Genomic DNA, 16,812 nt, shown 5'->3' with positions numbered 1-16,812 from the left:
AACAGGACACGACAGCAAAGTTTTTTTTGGTGACACAGATTAAAATGGATTACTTCGCGGCAGGGACTCTCTTTTTTGCTGTGGGTGTCAGGAGACTGACAGTAAAGAGAGCAAGACATAATTCATGCACTGATTAAAAAAAAAAAAAAAAATCACTTAAGGCAAAATCAAATAACCTGAAAAATCTGACAAAAAACTAATTAAAGCTTTATTTTTACTGTGATGGAAAATGTAGCTTGGAGAGTTTTTTAGAGTTAGTTTTTATGCTACTTGCAGTTCTTGATATCTCTAACTGTAATATTCTTGTATTATGTGCATATATATAATGGGTATTACTGGGCTTTAGGTACGAGTCAGGGGCACCTCTGTGCACGGAGTCACTTCGACTCCTGACTTAAACCTCCAACTCCATCTGTTTCAGGGAGGAATGCTACGTTGAAGCACACACATGAGATCACCCCCCTCCGCCATCCCCCACACACCTCTCCCTTAATACAGCACATATCCATCATCACATCACATGTCCTCCTGCACACAAACACACACACGGAGCAGCTGTAGCTAAGTTTAGCCTCCATTAGGTCCCAGTGGAATATTCAGCCGAGAAATAAACACCGCTGGTGTTTTAACAACCGTACGGGGGGGATTTGACATTGTGTAGGAAAGATTAAAAACACTCTGCAGCTGCAAAAAAAAAAGGCGTGAGTCTGTTTTCCTCTTTTGCGAGTAGCATGTGCGCTGATTTTTGAACCAGTGTAACCCTTCCTCAAAACAAACGCACCCAACCCCACACACAGATACACACGCAGGCACGCACGCACGCACGCACGCATAAATGAATACACTCTGATCCGTGAGTGTGAGCCAGCATCTATTCAGAGACGATGATCATAACGCAGTACAAAATGTGATTTTCGGAGATAGCTGCAAGAACTTCTGAGTGTGCTCTGAAGCAATGTTTTCCGTATCGATGTGCACGTGTGTGCGTGCATGTATGTGTGTGTTCGTGTGTCAGACAGACAATCGCAAAAACATCAATTAGACGACTGTCAACAAACTGGACAACTTACAGGCCTGATGCTGCAAATAAATCTTACGCCATCCCCTTCTTTCTCTGCATAAAAATAATGGCATCCCTCTGCATCATTGTGAAGCAGGTCATCGTAAGGTTAAATGCCTCCCAAAAGGGCATGGCTTACTCTGATACCAAACGCTATTGCACTACGTTCGACACTTGTAACGTCTTTGACAGCTTGGCAAAACTTCCCATATGTACCTCGCACCGAACCTGCCGAGCGGTGTCTGTGTTTCTGTTCCTGTCGCCATGGCGACGAGGCCGCAGATAGGCGCCGTGGCAACCGTGCCCTAGAATCTTGGTCGCAGACTGCAGCAGCTGTATTTACCGATGAGTTCATCCGCCGGGATAGACTCTAAAACCCTGCCAGGCTCCCTCTTCTCTTTGCATGTGTGTGTGTTCAGTGTGTTTCTCCATGCATCTGCTTGCTTGCCCGGTTGGTGCGTATTTTGGATGCATGTATTTGGGTGATACTCCCTCCCGGACTCAGAGAAAAGGGCAGCTGACAAACACAAAACCAAGAGAGCCGTAATATCCCAGAAAGAGAAAGGAGACTTTGGGACGGACCATGTTTAAGGGCGAAGGGGGGGGGGGGTCACAGGATTGGCAGTTGGTAACCTTCCTATCATGGTATCACATGCTTGTCGCTGCAGACAGAGCAGGACAAAAACACAGATGGAGAGAGCTCGACTAAGGACACGCACTTTACTCTCTTTTCTAACTAACCCTCCTTTCTTTTCCTCTCATTTCCTGCCTCTCGCTTTTAACATCTCATTATCCTGCTCTTCTGCTAATGTCTAATGATTTTCTTTTTGTCAAGGCTTCCTCTTTTTTGATTACGCTCATTGCTCCTTTTCCTGTACTTTCTGCTTTTAATGTTTCTTCCTCTTCCTGACATTTCCGTCTCACGGCTGCTTCCTTGCAACTTCCTGACTAAGCTCATTCTTTAACTTGCTACTCATCCTCTTTTTCCTTCTTTCTAACATCTGTTCTTTCACCTCCTTTCCTTGCGTCCTATCTTTCGGATGGAAAGCTACTCCTTCCTCTATAGTTCCTCCCACAGGACCGGACTTCTCTCCGGCTTCCAACGCCTGCGCTCTGAGAGAAAGATGTGTGATGTCGCCCTCGAAGCCGGTGGCGTCTCCTTTCCCTGTCACCGCGCCCTTTTAGCCAGCTCCAGTGAGTATTTTCGAGCTCTGTTTGGAGAAACTACCGCGGAGAGATTAGCAGGCTCAATTAGCCTCCCGGTGCTAAAACCAGAGGGTTTAGATGCCATTCTGGACTTCCTGTACTCAGGCTGGCTCAGCATATCACCCTCCACAATTTCTGTTGTCCTGGAAGCAGCCAGGTACCTGCAAGTTGAAACGGCTGTGTTGATATGTGAGCGCTTCTTGATTGATGGTATAAGCGCTGAGAACTGCTGCTGCTATGCTAACCTGGCTGAGCAGCATGCACTATCAAACGCACTTGAGGCTGCCAATCAAACCGTCGCTATGGAGATGGGGACATTGCTGCAGGAAAGCAGGGATGATCTCCTCGAGTTGAACATCCAATCACTGATGACGGTGCTTGACGCCAACGAGATACCTGGCGTCAAGGAGGCGGAGCTGATAAAGCTGGCTCTTGACTGGCTGGACGAGAATGGACCCCTCCCACTGCTGAAATCAAATCTTCTGCTGAGTCGTCTGCGCTTCGGATTGGTCGGCGCTTCTGATCTCGCCAACCTCAACCACAGAGCCATGGCCACACCTTTAATCAGAAGTCAGCTGACTCGAGCTTTGGAGTACCACAGGATGGGTCCAGCTCAGCCAATCAGACAGAGCAGGCAGTCCACACTAAGAGCATCGCCCAATCGTGTGCTGCTTGTGGGTGGAGGGTCCAGTGCCGATTGGCCAGAGCAGCAGGTGTTGGCGTTTGATCCAGGAAGCAAGAAGTTTTCGTGTCTGAGTTCCTGTCTCCCGCTGCGACTGAGAAATCACTGTGTGTGCTCAGTGGGAGGTTTCCTCTTTGTGATCGGAGGGGAAGAAGTGAAGGAGGGAGACGAGGATGGAAAAAAGTCTGTCACCACAGCAACGTCTAACCAGGCGTGGCGGTACGATCCTCGCTTCGACCGCTGGGAGCAGGTGGCGTCCATGCTGGAGAGGCGGGCGCAGTTCACCTGCTGTGTGGTGGAGGATGTTATTTATGCCATTGGGGGACAACACACACGACCGGACACCGACACACACACCTCAGTGGCCTCTGTTGAGTTTTACGACATGACCATAGGAGCGTGGAGGAGAGGAGCAACGATGCCTTGCCCTCTTTACGGCCACGCATCCACTGTGCTTGACAATAGCATCTATGTGTCAGGGGGTCTCCCAGGAAACCAGGGCAACATCCATGGCAGTAACCATGGTGATAACCAGGATGGAAACAGGGAGGGCAGCAAAGAGGTCGTGTACTGGGACCTCAAAGGCAGAGTTTGGGAGAAGAGGGCGTCCATGTCTATCGCCAGGTTCAGTCACCGCCTGGCGACTGCCCATGGCTACATCTATGCCCTGCTGGGGATGTACGAACCTTTCTGTGATATAGAGCAATACGATTCACTGTCAGACCACTGGACACGCCTCAGACCGCTTCTCATTGGCTCCTTCAAATATGGTATGGCGTGCATGCCGTCGGGGAATCTGCTGGTATTCGGAGGGAGAAGATGGCGCGACGGACAGGAGGTGATCATGAAGAGTGTGTTGGAGTACGACACAAAAAAAGACCGCTGGAGAGAGATCTGTCAGCTCCCCAGACCTCTCACTGGGACTGAGTGCACACTGCTACCCCTGCCAGACTAAAGTGTACACAGTGTGAGAAAATGTTTAAGATACTGTGCAACTTAGCTGCGCACCTATAGTGGCGCTATTTCACTTACAAGTAGGTGCAAAGTAATCTCAAAACGCTGAGAACGGAGCACACGTTAAAATAACGATGTGACAATATCATAAATTGGACTCTTCCGTCTATCAAAGTTACACGGGGTTGAACACGGGGAACTAAAACTATTGGGTCTCAGTCAGGAAAGAAACAAACAGAAAGCAAATGAGTATCCCCCTCGATATAGAAAGCTTTGTGGCCTGTGTTGAGGAATGAAAGTGGGTTGTCAGAGATGAAATGTTTACCACCACCCGCCTCAACAGCTTCACTTTCTACCCGGACGCCTGTACTACCTTTGTCCTTCGCTATCAAGTTCATACAAATAATTTTTAAACAGAATAAAGAGTTTTATGATGAAATAACATTTTCTCAGTTTTACATTGGCTATATCACTCGACATGGAGAGTGTACCTACATACGAGTTGAAAGTAGGCAAAAAGTAACCGTTGAAAGTGAGAACTATGATGAAATGTATTACATTTTCCATCAATAAATAAAAACTAGACAATAAAGCGAAAGACGGACGAATGGACAAGGTTTAATGCAAAGTGTCAACAACCTGCCTCTGTGGAATCATGCACCGCAGCTCCTGACTAGTAAAACACTTTCCTCTGTTGCCCAAAATATCTCTCGTTCAGAAAAAAAGGTTTAGCCGCTTGACCTGCTGCACTGCTTTGATAAGAAAACACCCTGCGAAAGTTATGTGTCTGTTGGCAACGTTACCTGACGTTACGGTGGAAGAAAAAGATGAATGGACAAACTTCATCTACCGTCCATTGAGAATCAGACAAAAGGTCTAACTAACTATCCAGCGCTGTGGATGTGGAGGTAACATTGACATTGCTTTCAGTCGGCTATCTTTAGTGTTGCTATTAGGAGGAGTGAGTGAGTTCCAGGATTAATGTCGGCACATAACTTTCCACGCAAAACGATACCTTATTGTTGTTGACACACTTCTGGTTTTTTTTACAGAAAAAACAAACATATAACATAAGCATTGTTTTTCTACCTTTGCACAGAGCCAAGCTAGCCATTTTCTCCCGTTTCCAGTCTTTATGCCAAGCTAAGCCACTCCACATTATCAGGTATACACTTTGCTTGTTTGCTTTCTTACAGAGGCTTAGATGAGAGGATCAGTACCACTCTCGTGTCAGTTTATATATGAAGCAAAAACCCTGCATTAACTTCCCGTAGAACTACATCTTTTTGTTTTTACACTTTGCTTTTTTACATTTTAATCAAACGGGATATGAAGTTTTAGTTAGTGGGTTTTATTACAGGTACTTGTAGGCTGTTTTTATTAACCCTTGGAAAGAGCCAGGCTAGCCATTTTGCCTTTGCTTCCTGTCTTTATGCTAGGCTAGCTAACCATCTCCTGGTTCTAGCTATAGATTTTCTTTTCAAACTCTTGACAAGAAAAAGAATGTGTAGTTCCCACAGTGTTGAACTATTCATTTAAGAAAAACATGTCAACACTATTTACAAAATAACACTGGCTAAAGGGGACATTTTATTGTATTTTTGTTGTTGTTTTCGAGTGCATGTTCATATCATATCGCTAACGCTGATTTGACTGATTTATTTACAGGTTTAATTACAGTAATTTAGATTTATTTACAGTATTCCATGTTTTTAGATATTTAGCTAATACTGTTATGGAGAGTTTATTACAACAAATGTAACAGTAGAATAAGCTTTCAGTCCGAGCTCACCAAAAACAACAAGCGATCACCAGTTAGAAGTGAGATAGTGTTTTGTCAATGATATTCCTGTGACCTAATGTGGAAAATGTTCTACAAATAGCACTAAAACAGGAGCTAAGGACAGAGATAAAGCGGGTTTGGAGAACGAGTGGAGGAGAGGTGAGGAGATATAGTCAGAAGAAGGTAATTTCTTGAATAGATTCGTGTTCAGGAGGAGGCTGAGCCAGACTGCGGCGGAGGCTATCAGACATAAGAGAGAATAGAGCAGAACTCAGAACAGGAGATAGGGTGATGGAGGTGGAGGGGGGTGTCTTTGAAATAAAAACAACAGTGAAGCTAAGCTGAATATTTCATAGAAGTTGTAGATAAAAGTTCCATGCATGTGACATTCCTGTTTATTTACTAGTGATGAATAATTCAAGTTTTCTATAAGATAGATACGGAAATAGAAGCAAACCAACGATAACCCTTTTTCTGTAGGGGTTTTCTCATTTCACCCAATTCTGTCGGCACTGGCAGCCAAATGGAAAAAAGTGGGTTAAAGCTGCAGAGTAGAAGAAGCGTTTGCAGGAAACCATATGCTTGATTTGTGGCTAGTAGCTTGGTAACCTGCTGGAGTTGACTATTCGTGCGTGACTTTTGTGCTTGTATCTGCTTCCACTTAATCCTGAACACATTCTGTGCCGTCCGCATAAACGTTACTTATTTAACATGTTCCACAATGTCTGAGGGTAATATTGCATTCAAAATGAATTGGATGCCTCGTTATATCCTGTAGTCGTTATCGTCAATAAAAATATGCATGAAAAAAATACTTTTTTGCAGTGTAGTGCACGGGTACGACTTCAAAACTTACACATACAGGCAACTTAAAGTACTTTATATACAAAATCAGTTTAATTGTCAATTAAGGTCAAAAAATTGTTAGAATTGAATGCAGTTTTTTTTTTTTTTTTGCAGAGTGGTACAATTAAACATTCCAATTGGTAATTATCATTAAGTAATGTATGTGTATTAATTCTGATGGATCAAATAAACTCAGTGTAATCACACCTGCATGATAAGATCATAAACCACTGGAGAATATTTGAAAAATTCACACATTCATTCAGTTACTAATATGTACGAATAAAGGTGGAATTGTGAAATTGACGTGTCATGGTGTTTTTCTTTAATTTATCTCAGTTTCAGTCAGAGTCATTTGAACTAAATAGCATCTTATCTTAATGTCTCGCTAAGATTTTCTCTGACGACAACCTGCCTGGTTACTTTACAAGCTGGTTTATTATCGAAAATCAAATGAGGACGGTTGACGCAAACATTTCGGATCAGGGTGGTATTAGGTTAGCTAATATTTCTGGACAACTGGCGCAGCTTAGCTTCCTCGAGGAATGCTGCTGTACATTTTTCCGAAATGTTAATTTTACGACTTAATCATAAATATGAGTTTCGCTGATATAATATTTTTACTGACGATCTCAGTGAGGGTGGACAGTCTATTCACATTTCATTTAATCATTTTCTATTGAAATACAATCAACATGAGGTTCATATTAACAGTCTACAGTGGTTCACTAGTAGGCTGTACATGTAGACTTAAATGTCCAAAAGTATGTGGACACCATAGTACAGCCCAGAGAGCTGCTATCATGGCTGTAAACTCTTATTAGTTGTAGCCCTAATAACAAGGCTGATTATTTTCTCAGTTGCTCGATTGATCGTTTGCTCTATAAAACATCAGGAAATAGTGAAATATGCTCCTCACAGTTTACTAAAGCACAAGCTGACTTCATTAAATGTTTTGTTTTGTCCGATCAACAGACCAAAACCAGAAAATGTTAGATTTGCTTTAGTCTAGGACCAAGATAAACACCAAATTTTCACATTTGACAATGTGAAAGCACCCAATTTTTCAATATTTTTGTTTGGAAAAATGACTTGATTGACTGATTATCAAAATATTTGGCAATTGCTTTCCTTTCAATCGACTAATCGTTGTAGCCATACTTGTTTTATCTTTCACTAATTATCATTTTGTGGCATCTCATCTTTTTCTAATGTGTAATCGTTAATCATTAAATTTGTTGTCCAGTCATTGTTTTCACAGTTTCACAGTCGCTCCCAGCAAAGGCACAACTCCTTGTCTCCACTGGGAGTGTGTTTAGCTCACTGCACAGCTCTGCACCTACGTGCAAAATCAGAGGAGCTAAAAAGATCCCGCTTCGGCGAGAGCGTTCGAGGAGTAGAACAAATGTCAGCGTCAATATTTGTCGCACATCGGACACAACAGTGAATGTATAACTCTGTAAGTGAAACTGTGACGGATCAACTGAAACCGACCGCTGGTATTCACATAGTCTTACTGCAGCTGTTACCGGTGCACATCATCCCTCCGGCCCTCTCCTCCTCAACGTCCACAAATCCACAAAAAAAAAAAACAATCCACAAAAACAGCGTCATCCAAATCACCAAACTTTATTGACCCACCCTCTTCTTTCAACAGAACACGTAGATTGATCACGTAAATAAATACTGTTTGTTTTTTTTAAACCATAATTTATAGCTTTAACATTAAACAATCTTTACTCAACGACAGTCTGTCCAGAAAAACCCGATAGAATTAGAGAACATGATCCAAGACACTTAGTTTGCACTCTACAAAGAGAGATCTACTGTATCTAGAGATTTCAAACACAAAAACAGAAAAGGAAATATTGTGTTTATCTACAACAAAGACATGCTACTACAACCAACCACGGGCAGCAGCATAGAAAGAGCATTCAAACTGAGAGGACTGTGTGTTTTTCTGTGCGCTTATTGGTGTGTGCACGTGTATTTGCGTGTATGATTGCTTTCTTAGTTTTGCGCAGTGTCTCTGAGTTTCAAGTCACTTGGCGGCAGCGTACATCTAACGAACTAATGTATTTTTATGAGATCCATATATCAATTCCTATGCAAATATTTCCTCGTATTCTCTATGTGATCATGCTGGACACGGAGCGGCCGAGCGGTCTCCGAGGAAAAGCCCACACTTTGAAACGCGTACACTGGTACATGAAGCACAATCAATGAAACTGTCAGGAGCCATCTTGTGATAAAGGGTCTAAACTCTTCTACTTTAATTGAAGTAGAAATGAATGAGGCGACCAGAACAGCTTCACCACTTGTTTTTTGTCTCACATGCCTGTAGTCGCCATGGTGACAGTATCTCAGTTTTTATGGTTAGGATGAAGGTGCCCATTAAAGCTACTAAAAAAAAACAAAAACAAAACAAAAAAAAAACCTGAAAATAGATCCAGAGGCAAAGTACAAGAATCTCGTCTCCCCCTTTCAAGGTGTTCCCACTTTGTTAAAAGATATAATGGGATTGGGGAATGTGTATAAATAAACTTTATTGGTTTTATGGAGATACATGCCTCATTTACACCTGGCACTGACATGCCATCCGTGTCTGGATTTCCCATCTCTAGAGGAAAATGCATGTCGGGCTCGCATTGTGATCGGATCCCAGCCAGGTGCAAGTGCAATTCGTGGACCATATTCAGAATCAGAATCTGAATCCGAAATGGGTTTTCACATACATTGAAATTTTTCCATAGTGTTTTTGAGCCCAACGGTCAAAATATACAAAGTAAGAGAAAAGAACAAAAAAAAAAAAATCCCTTTCGTAGAACCAAATGTTAAAGGTTGCTTAGCTCCACCTCTTCCTGTGAGATTACGCTGCCCGGCAAAAGTCAGAAGTTGTAGCAGTGGCCAGCAAGATGTCTCCCACAAAACGAGATTTAAAAATTAGAAGCCATGCCAGCCGATGGCATCGCTTCCCTTGACCTGGCACGCGCCTTGTTTGTCGACATCTGTAAGCGAGATCCGATCCCAACGCGGGCACGATTGAGATGATAAGAGTGCTTATTAATACCAGGTGTATACGCCTGTGGAGGAGATGTCATCATCCAGAAACAGATCCCATATTAATACAAGGTGCAAGTGGCACCGTAAACTGCAAAAAAAGAGAAAGATGAAGAAAGTATTTTAGGCCTAGGGAGGAATCGATGAGCGCTATAGTACCTACAAGGGGATTGGTCCCTGTGGGAATACATCACCAATTAGATCCTGAGACAGAACCAGGCCATTACGTCGCTGCACGTAAATCAATAGAGACTTTTCAAGTGTAGTAACACGATGATGATCCTTAACTAAAAGATAAAAAATAAATAAGTAAATAAAACTTGATGTACCAAAATATCAAACATAGCACAACATGGGCTTCTAAATGCGACATAAACTGTGTCGAAGTGTAAGTTAACAGCGTTAAAATGTTCTGAAGGTGGATTTTTCCCTTCAATGGGTCCCGTCGAGTGTGCATGCTTCAGGTCCAGCCCAGCACAGGACGTGTTTCTACCAAACCGGCACAAAACAAAGTGTCTAAAACTAGATAGTACCCGAGACTAGTTGATTCAAAAAAAACAAAACAAAACAAAAAACAACAAAAAAAAAGGACCAGTGCTTATTGTTCTCTGCTGTAACACTCACTGTGGAGAAAATATCATCACAGACATCAGGTGAAAGGCCTGATGGGATACAACGTGTGTCGCTCCGAGGCCATTAGACACTGTCTTATGAGACACCGTGCAGTCAGTATAAACATGGCACAACAAGCAGGAGGGAGTCGTGGGGATCCCTTACATCCATGGGGAGTATTTTAGGTATAGAAGCTAACAGAAGCTAACATGTAATACTTGAGAATCAGTCTCGCGTCCGCCCCCGAGCCAGCTGGAGTGGCGTGACCAATCAGCTCGTGGGCCGATGGGACGCGAGGGGCACAAGAGGCGTCTCCTCAGAGAGCTGTCGCGTTGCACCTGTACACCGTGGCCGCCGAAAGCTATCGGGAGATGCGGATCAGGTTGTCCTTACTTCCCTCTCTTGAAACCATCCGCCACTATCTGCTCCGATGCAAAACCTTCGCCGACCGCAACCCCCGCTGCGTCGAAACGTCAGCCGCAGTTTGTTCGACTCTTTTTCCGGAATCAGGAGATGGATGAGAGCAGCTTAAGCGTGTGTGTGTGCGTGTGTGTGCGTGTGTGTGTTTGCGACCGTGTGTGAGAGGGTGTTTTACAGGTCAGACGTGGGTCTCGATGTAGGAGTGTGTGTGAGAGAGCGAGGGGGTCAGTGGCGGGCCGGGGTCTGATTCGGCAGTGGAGTTTGGCTCCTGAGCGAACAGCTCCTGATAGGCTCTCTTCCACTCCTGGAACTCAGCCGACGACAGCTGGGGATTGGCCAACAGCCTGTCAATCAGCGCTAGCTCCCCCTCCCTGTCCTATGAGGATGCAGAAACACAGGAGGGGCGGGTCACTTTTTTTTTTTTTTTTTTGGTTTTAACCACTATTCTCTAAAACGTAGACACACGAAAAGCAAGACACACACTTAAGGGGATACACTGAGTTTGGGGAGATTTCACATCAGAGCAGTGAGAGGTGGTCAAACTATTTTGGTAGATAATGAGAATAAAGACACTAAGATCATCCTATTTTGCTTTTAGTAGATTACGTGTTTGGTTTTTCTACGATGTAACTTCAAAAGTTAGAAGGAGAAAATTAATTTGTAGCTGCTTTAATGCTTAATTATAAGTAAAGTACACCTCATAAAGGGTTTATCGGTTACTAAATGCTCTATTGTGCCTTTATTGGTGAATAAACCACATACCAATGCTTTATAAATTGGTTATAACCCATTAACAAGACATATTTGGGTTGCCAGATTGTGAAATATGCCTTTGGCGGGAGGTTGTCCTTCCCCCAGCAAGATACAGCTCTTTCATTTATCAGGATGCCACATCAATGGCTGCAGAGCATCTGGACCAAAATCCATTTAATAACAGTTACAACTGCAATTGTCACGGATTACTGTTAGAGCCTTTTTATTAATTACTTATTTAGAATTTAAATTAATGACTTATTTAGAAAAAACTGAACACGACTACCTTTTGCTGTTGGCTTATTTGAACGGGAGAAAAACATGCGACTTTTCCAACATTTGTCAATGCAGAATCTTTTGCTTTGTTGGGGACAGAAAAAGTCACAACCGTTTACTAACGACGTACTAACATTTCATCACTGTTCGGGGGAAAGCCATGTGTCTCCAAATTTGGTGATTTTGAATTTTTTTCCGGAATCAGGAGATGGATGAGAGCAGCTTAAGCGTGTGTGTGTGCGTGTGTGTGCGTGTGTGTGTTTGCGACCGTGTGTGAGAGGGTGTTTTACAGGTCAGACGTGGGTCTCGATGTAGGAGTGTGTGTGAGAGAGCGAGGGGGTCAGTGGCGGGCCGGGGTCTGATTCGGCAGGGGAGTTTGGCTCCTGAGCGAACAGCTCCTGATAGGCTCTCTTCCACTCCTGGAACTCAGCCGACGACAGCTGGGGATTGGCCAACAGCCTGTCAATCAGCGCTAGCTCCCCCTCCCTGTCCTATGAGGATGCAGAAACACAGGAGGGGCGGGTCACTTTTTTTTTTTGGTTTTAACCACTATTCTCTAAAACGTAGACACACGAAAAGCAAGACACACACTTAAGGGGATACACTGAGTTTGGGGAGATTTCACATCAGAGCAGTGAGAGGTGGTCAAACTATTTTGGTAGATAATCAGAATAAAGACACTAAGATCATCCTATTTTGCTTTTGGTAGATTACGTGTTTGGTTTTTCTACGATGTAACTTCAAAAGTTAGAAGGAGAAAATTAATTTGTAGCTGCTTTAATGCTTAATTATAAGTAAAGTACACCTCATAAAGGGTTTATCGGTTACTAAATGCTCTATTGTGCCTTTATTGGTGAATAAACCACATACCAATGCTTTATAAATTGGTTATAACCCATTAACAAGACATATTTGGGTTGCCAGATTGTGAAATATGCCTTTGGCGGGAGGTTGTCCTTCCCCCAGCAAGATACAGCTCTTTCATTTAATCAGGATGCCACATCAATGGCTGCAGAGCATCTGGACCAAAATCCATTTAATAACAGTTACAACTGCAATTGTCACGGATTACTGTTAGAGCCTTTTTATTAATTACTTATTTAGAATTTAAATTAATGACTTATTTAGAAAAAACTGAACACGACTACCTTTTGCTGTTGGCTTATTTGAACGGGAGAAAAACATGCGACTTTTCCAACATTTGTCAATGCAGAATCTTTTGCTTTGTTGGGGACAGAAAAAGTCACAACCGTTTACTAACGACGTACTAACATTTCATCACTGTTCGGGGGAAAGCCATGTGTCTCCAAATTTGGTGATTTTGAATTTTTTTTCCTGGAAACACCGGAGGACCGACTGCTTCTCCATGGGATGTGAGAACCGTCTCCTACTTCTTAAGCCTAATCAGTCCATTAAAAAGCCCATTATCTGAAAAATGTATTGTCACGCGGCTGAAAGCGGGGCTATTTCTTCAGCTCACGAACAGCGGACATTTTGGAGACACGCGGTTTTCACAGCTCGGCGACGATTTGTAACGGCAAGCATGGCGGCTCAGTCTGATATTAGTTATGGCTTGTGACCGAACTGTTAGTCATTAGTGACTGACTGACCATTAATCAAACCATAGAATTACAATTTCTGCTAAGAGCTACCTTTCTTATTTACATGAGGATTGACTGATGATAGGACGTTGTGTGACATTAAGTGACTTAATATCTGAAACGGTCTAGAAATGAAAGTTTTTGCGTTGAGGACACGGACTTAGTGATATTTCAGTAGTAATATTTGTTAAAAAAAATTAACTTTGGATTAATAAAAAGGTACTTTCTTACTTTGTAGGCCGCTACCTTATATCCAAACTGACTGTTTCAATCAACTGATGACAACAGATAATACTGCTTGTTTAAGTCTGGGTCTGTCCACTTAAGCGAGTTTTCAATCCTTTCCAGTCTTTAATGCTGCAGATGTCACCTCCAGGGCACGGTTCCGTCAGCTACGATGGCGATATTAAATAGAAAATATGCACGCCTCAGTTGTTTCCCCCTGCAAACCAGTGCAGGTAAGTCACTGCCGCCTGAACACACAAGTACAATCTGCTCCCTTGTAAATAGCAATTAAGGGTAGGGTCTACCAGGGTCACACGGGTGACTTTGGTGTCTACTAGATGGTCTCATTATTTGACAGAGAAGCCTTTCATCCAAACTCCCCCTGAAACTCAATGTATTCCTTTAGGAGACGCCAGACAGGGAACAAACACGTAAGCTCCTCCACCACACCTGCACCGGCAGACTCGGGCAGCCAAAGCCACAGATCCTCCCGAGAAAGAGCCACCGTATCCACACGCACAAGCGACATAAGCCCCCCACGGCCACGCCAAAACCATCCCCGCCCACGTACACGGAGGAAGCAAACAAAAGATACAAACTCTAGAGACAAAAAAAAAAAAAACAGCAGCCACAGCAAACGAGCCATTCACAGGCACCCAGCCCAGGAACATAACTGCTGCTCCTATAGCATAAAGCCACAGACGGCTGCTTGACAGAGCTCGATAGAAAAGACTCAAAACAAAACCGAGGAGACAGACTAAGACAGACGACACCACTAAAACTAACAAGACAGAGACATTTTCCAGCACTTGTGTGTGTGTGTGTGTGTGTGTGTGTGTGTGTGTGTGTGTGTGTGTGTGTGTGTGTGTGTGTGTGTGTGTATACGTGTACATCATGGTCAGAAATGAACAGTGAATCACACCTAAAAAAGCACGTGACGGTATCTTCTAATTATGGCTTTATAAAATAATTATGAGTACCATTTCATCCATTTCGCCCCGCTCACATTTAATAGTGTGAGGTGCGTTCACGTGCGTGCGCGTGATTACTTTAACCCCGTCCACGCCGGATAAGAAAAGAACGGTGGACTTTGGTCAGAAAACGATGAGATTTTCAGTTTTAAGAAGGAGCAAACGTGCGCTACGTCGAGCGGGACGTAAAGGAATATGCCGGCCGCATACAGAGTACACTTCACCACGGAGGGGGTGAAAGACGGGCTTGTGAACAAAGATATAGGAAGAAGTGCACCCTCGGTTTCTGTGGGATCTGACAGTGGGATATGAGACATGTGCGAGATATGACACATATTGCAATTTAAAGTTATAATCCTTAAGACTTTCATTGAATTAGACCTCAACTTTGATACTGTTTATAGTTGAACTTTTTCTGCAAACAAAGCAAACATTTCCTCTCGCTTCCCGTCCGTACTAAAAGCGTTCAACTGGCGAAACACGGGCTCGGCCTTTTACCGCGAAGCAGTCGCAGGAAAAACGCAGTATATTTGGCAACCGGGCGCTGAACGCAACGGTTCATCAGAAATGCATCTGCAAGACAAAAACATGATCATTTTGGGCTTTTTTTTTTTTTTCCCACAGACCATCCGTTTTAAATATCGGAGGGAGGAATGGAAAAAGAAAGTATCTGCACCATGTGCAGTACTAAATCAGACGGTGGTTTTTTTTACCTACTTCTTTATCAAGACAAGTCTGTTTGGCTGCACTGTAAATAGATACACCAGTTGCTGTTTTTTCTGTATTTCTGACAAAGAAGTAGTACGTTACTACGGTAACCATGGGTGTTGCCAGTTCAACCAAAGCAGAAGTCTTAGGGATTATAACTCTAATATGAAACAAATCTTAGTGGAAAAAATGTTTATTTGCAGCAATAAATCGCATGATATCCATGTATTTATGCTGGTGTGTGTTTTTGCGTGCACATTTACACCTTTAGTACGTTCCTGGTACACGCGTCTGTGTGTCGACACGCGCAGGGGCACGAGAGTGTGAACCAACCTTCAGCGTGGACGTCAGTATGCGGAGGCGGTGCAGGCGCTCGTTGAGCTGAGGGTCGGCGGCCCGCCGGAGGAACGACTGCCTGAACTCGGACTGACCTTTGGCCTCCGGCCCGCGGCCTAAGGGGCACACCCCGCCCTGCTCGCACGCTCGGAACAGGTCGCCGAGGGAGGCGCCTTCGCTGCCACCTTCCAACGCAGGAGGAGAGAGAGAGAGTCACACAGTTAACGGGTATTTAGACCCTCATTCACTCCTCCATTCACACGCGTGTCACCAGCTTTGAAGTTAAAGGCTAAAGAGCAGTCAGAAATCTGATTAGATCGAGTTGTGTCTCAGAGCAGCCACTGGGGGACAGCAGCACACACCCCAACACTCGTATCCCACTTTATAATGACTTCTATAGAATGATTACTAATAAGGATAAATCCTGCTCTGTCTTTGTCTTTCCTGCTAATTCAACTGCTTGACAAATGAATATGGTTATTACATTTCATAGTTCATATCTTCGTTCATTTTTTTTCATTTTCTGTTTCCTAATAAATCTATCAGATCACCTGATTACATAAATTAGTCTTGTTTACTATTTTAGTGGGGCACTTTTCTTCCTGTATGCCGCTGGGCTCACCTTGGCAACGGGCGCACCATTGTCTCATTAGCCTCATTAGATCAGTGTATGACTGGAGTCTGCGTTGCCCCTACTGGATACGGATGATGATTTAAATGGAAATGTGTCTGCCTGAGAGCGTTTTTATTTCTGGCACATGTACTGACGTCAACGTCTTCAACTTAAAACAATCTCTTTTCTCTCGGGTCTCCGGTGGCTGTCGTTCGGAGTGAGACACATTTTTGCTTCCTGCTTTTACCTGACGTCCGCCCACCCGCCCGCACACAACACAGCACAAAATGTGTTATCTTTGTGCTCTTCTCCATTCTCGTATGTTCTGAAGTGTTCCACACCACTCGCATGTTCCCGACCGAACTTACCGTTGTGCGTCTGCTGCTCTTCTTTGGCAGGGGGCGTGAGGATTGTGTGTAGGTTGCTGTCTCTCGGCAGTGTGAAGCTGCGGGGTTTCCCTCCCTGCGTTGCCATGGGAATCAGCCTCTGCATCGCCACGGGCAACGGGACATTCCTCTGTGCGGGAAGCGTGTAGACGGCCCCGGCCGTCATAGTCCCGCCTCCCGGACCAGGCTCGGCAAAGACGGCGTCCTCTGTTACACAAAGAAAAGAGGAGGAGTAACAGAGAAATGAGAGTTTCATCTTTGGTCAAACTAATCAACTACTGAAGAGAATTATCAGCGAGGCATCACTCATACATAAAGTA

The 16,812-nt window shown here is 43.8% G+C and overlaps 2 protein-coding genes across 2 annotated transcripts in view; one reads left to right on the top strand and one right to left on the bottom strand.

Moving 5' to 3' along the window:
- Positions 1-1,734: 1,734 nt before the first annotated feature.
- Positions 1,735-4,781, top strand: LOC120789573 (kelch-like protein 34). The gene has a single exon (XM_040126332.1). It carries the CDS (start codon positions 2,101-2,103, stop codon positions 3,901-3,903), a length of 1,803 nt encoding a protein of 600 aa, XP_039982266.1. The 5' UTR covers positions 1,735-2,100; the 3' UTR covers positions 3,904-4,781.
- A 7,164-nt stretch (positions 4,782-11,945) lies between these two features.
- The window catches only part of cnksr2a (connector enhancer of kinase suppressor of Ras 2a), a 48,783-nt gene continuing 43,916 nt past the window's right edge, over positions 11,946-16,812 (bottom strand). Inside the window, exons 22-25 of the mRNA XM_040127568.1 lie at positions 16,475-16,699; positions 15,432-15,678; positions 14,660-14,744; positions 11,946-12,143 (exon numbers count right to left, since the gene is read on the bottom strand). Coding sequence (XP_039983502.1) covers positions 11,946-12,143; positions 14,660-14,744; positions 15,432-15,678; positions 16,475-16,699 — 755 coding nt within the window. The remainder of the gene's footprint in view (positions 12,144-14,659; positions 14,745-15,431; positions 15,679-16,474; positions 16,700-16,812) is intronic.

Source organism: Xiphias gladius, chromosome 5, assembly GCF_016859285.1.
Source record: "Xiphias gladius isolate SHS-SW01 ecotype Sanya breed wild chromosome 5, ASM1685928v1, whole genome shotgun sequence".
In the NCBI taxonomy this organism is placed as follows: Eukaryota; Metazoa; Chordata; class Actinopteri; order Istiophoriformes; family Xiphiidae; genus Xiphias; species Xiphias gladius.
The sequence above is the reverse complement of the archived record's forward strand: the minus strand, read 5'-3'. Positions and strand labels throughout refer to the sequence as shown.

Bases quoted from the DNA above. Each gene is read 5' to 3' on its own strand.
- LOC120789573 (XM_040126332.1), top strand. From the start codon at position 2,101: ATGGAAAGCTACTCCTTCCTCTATAGTTCCTCCCACAGGACCGGACTT.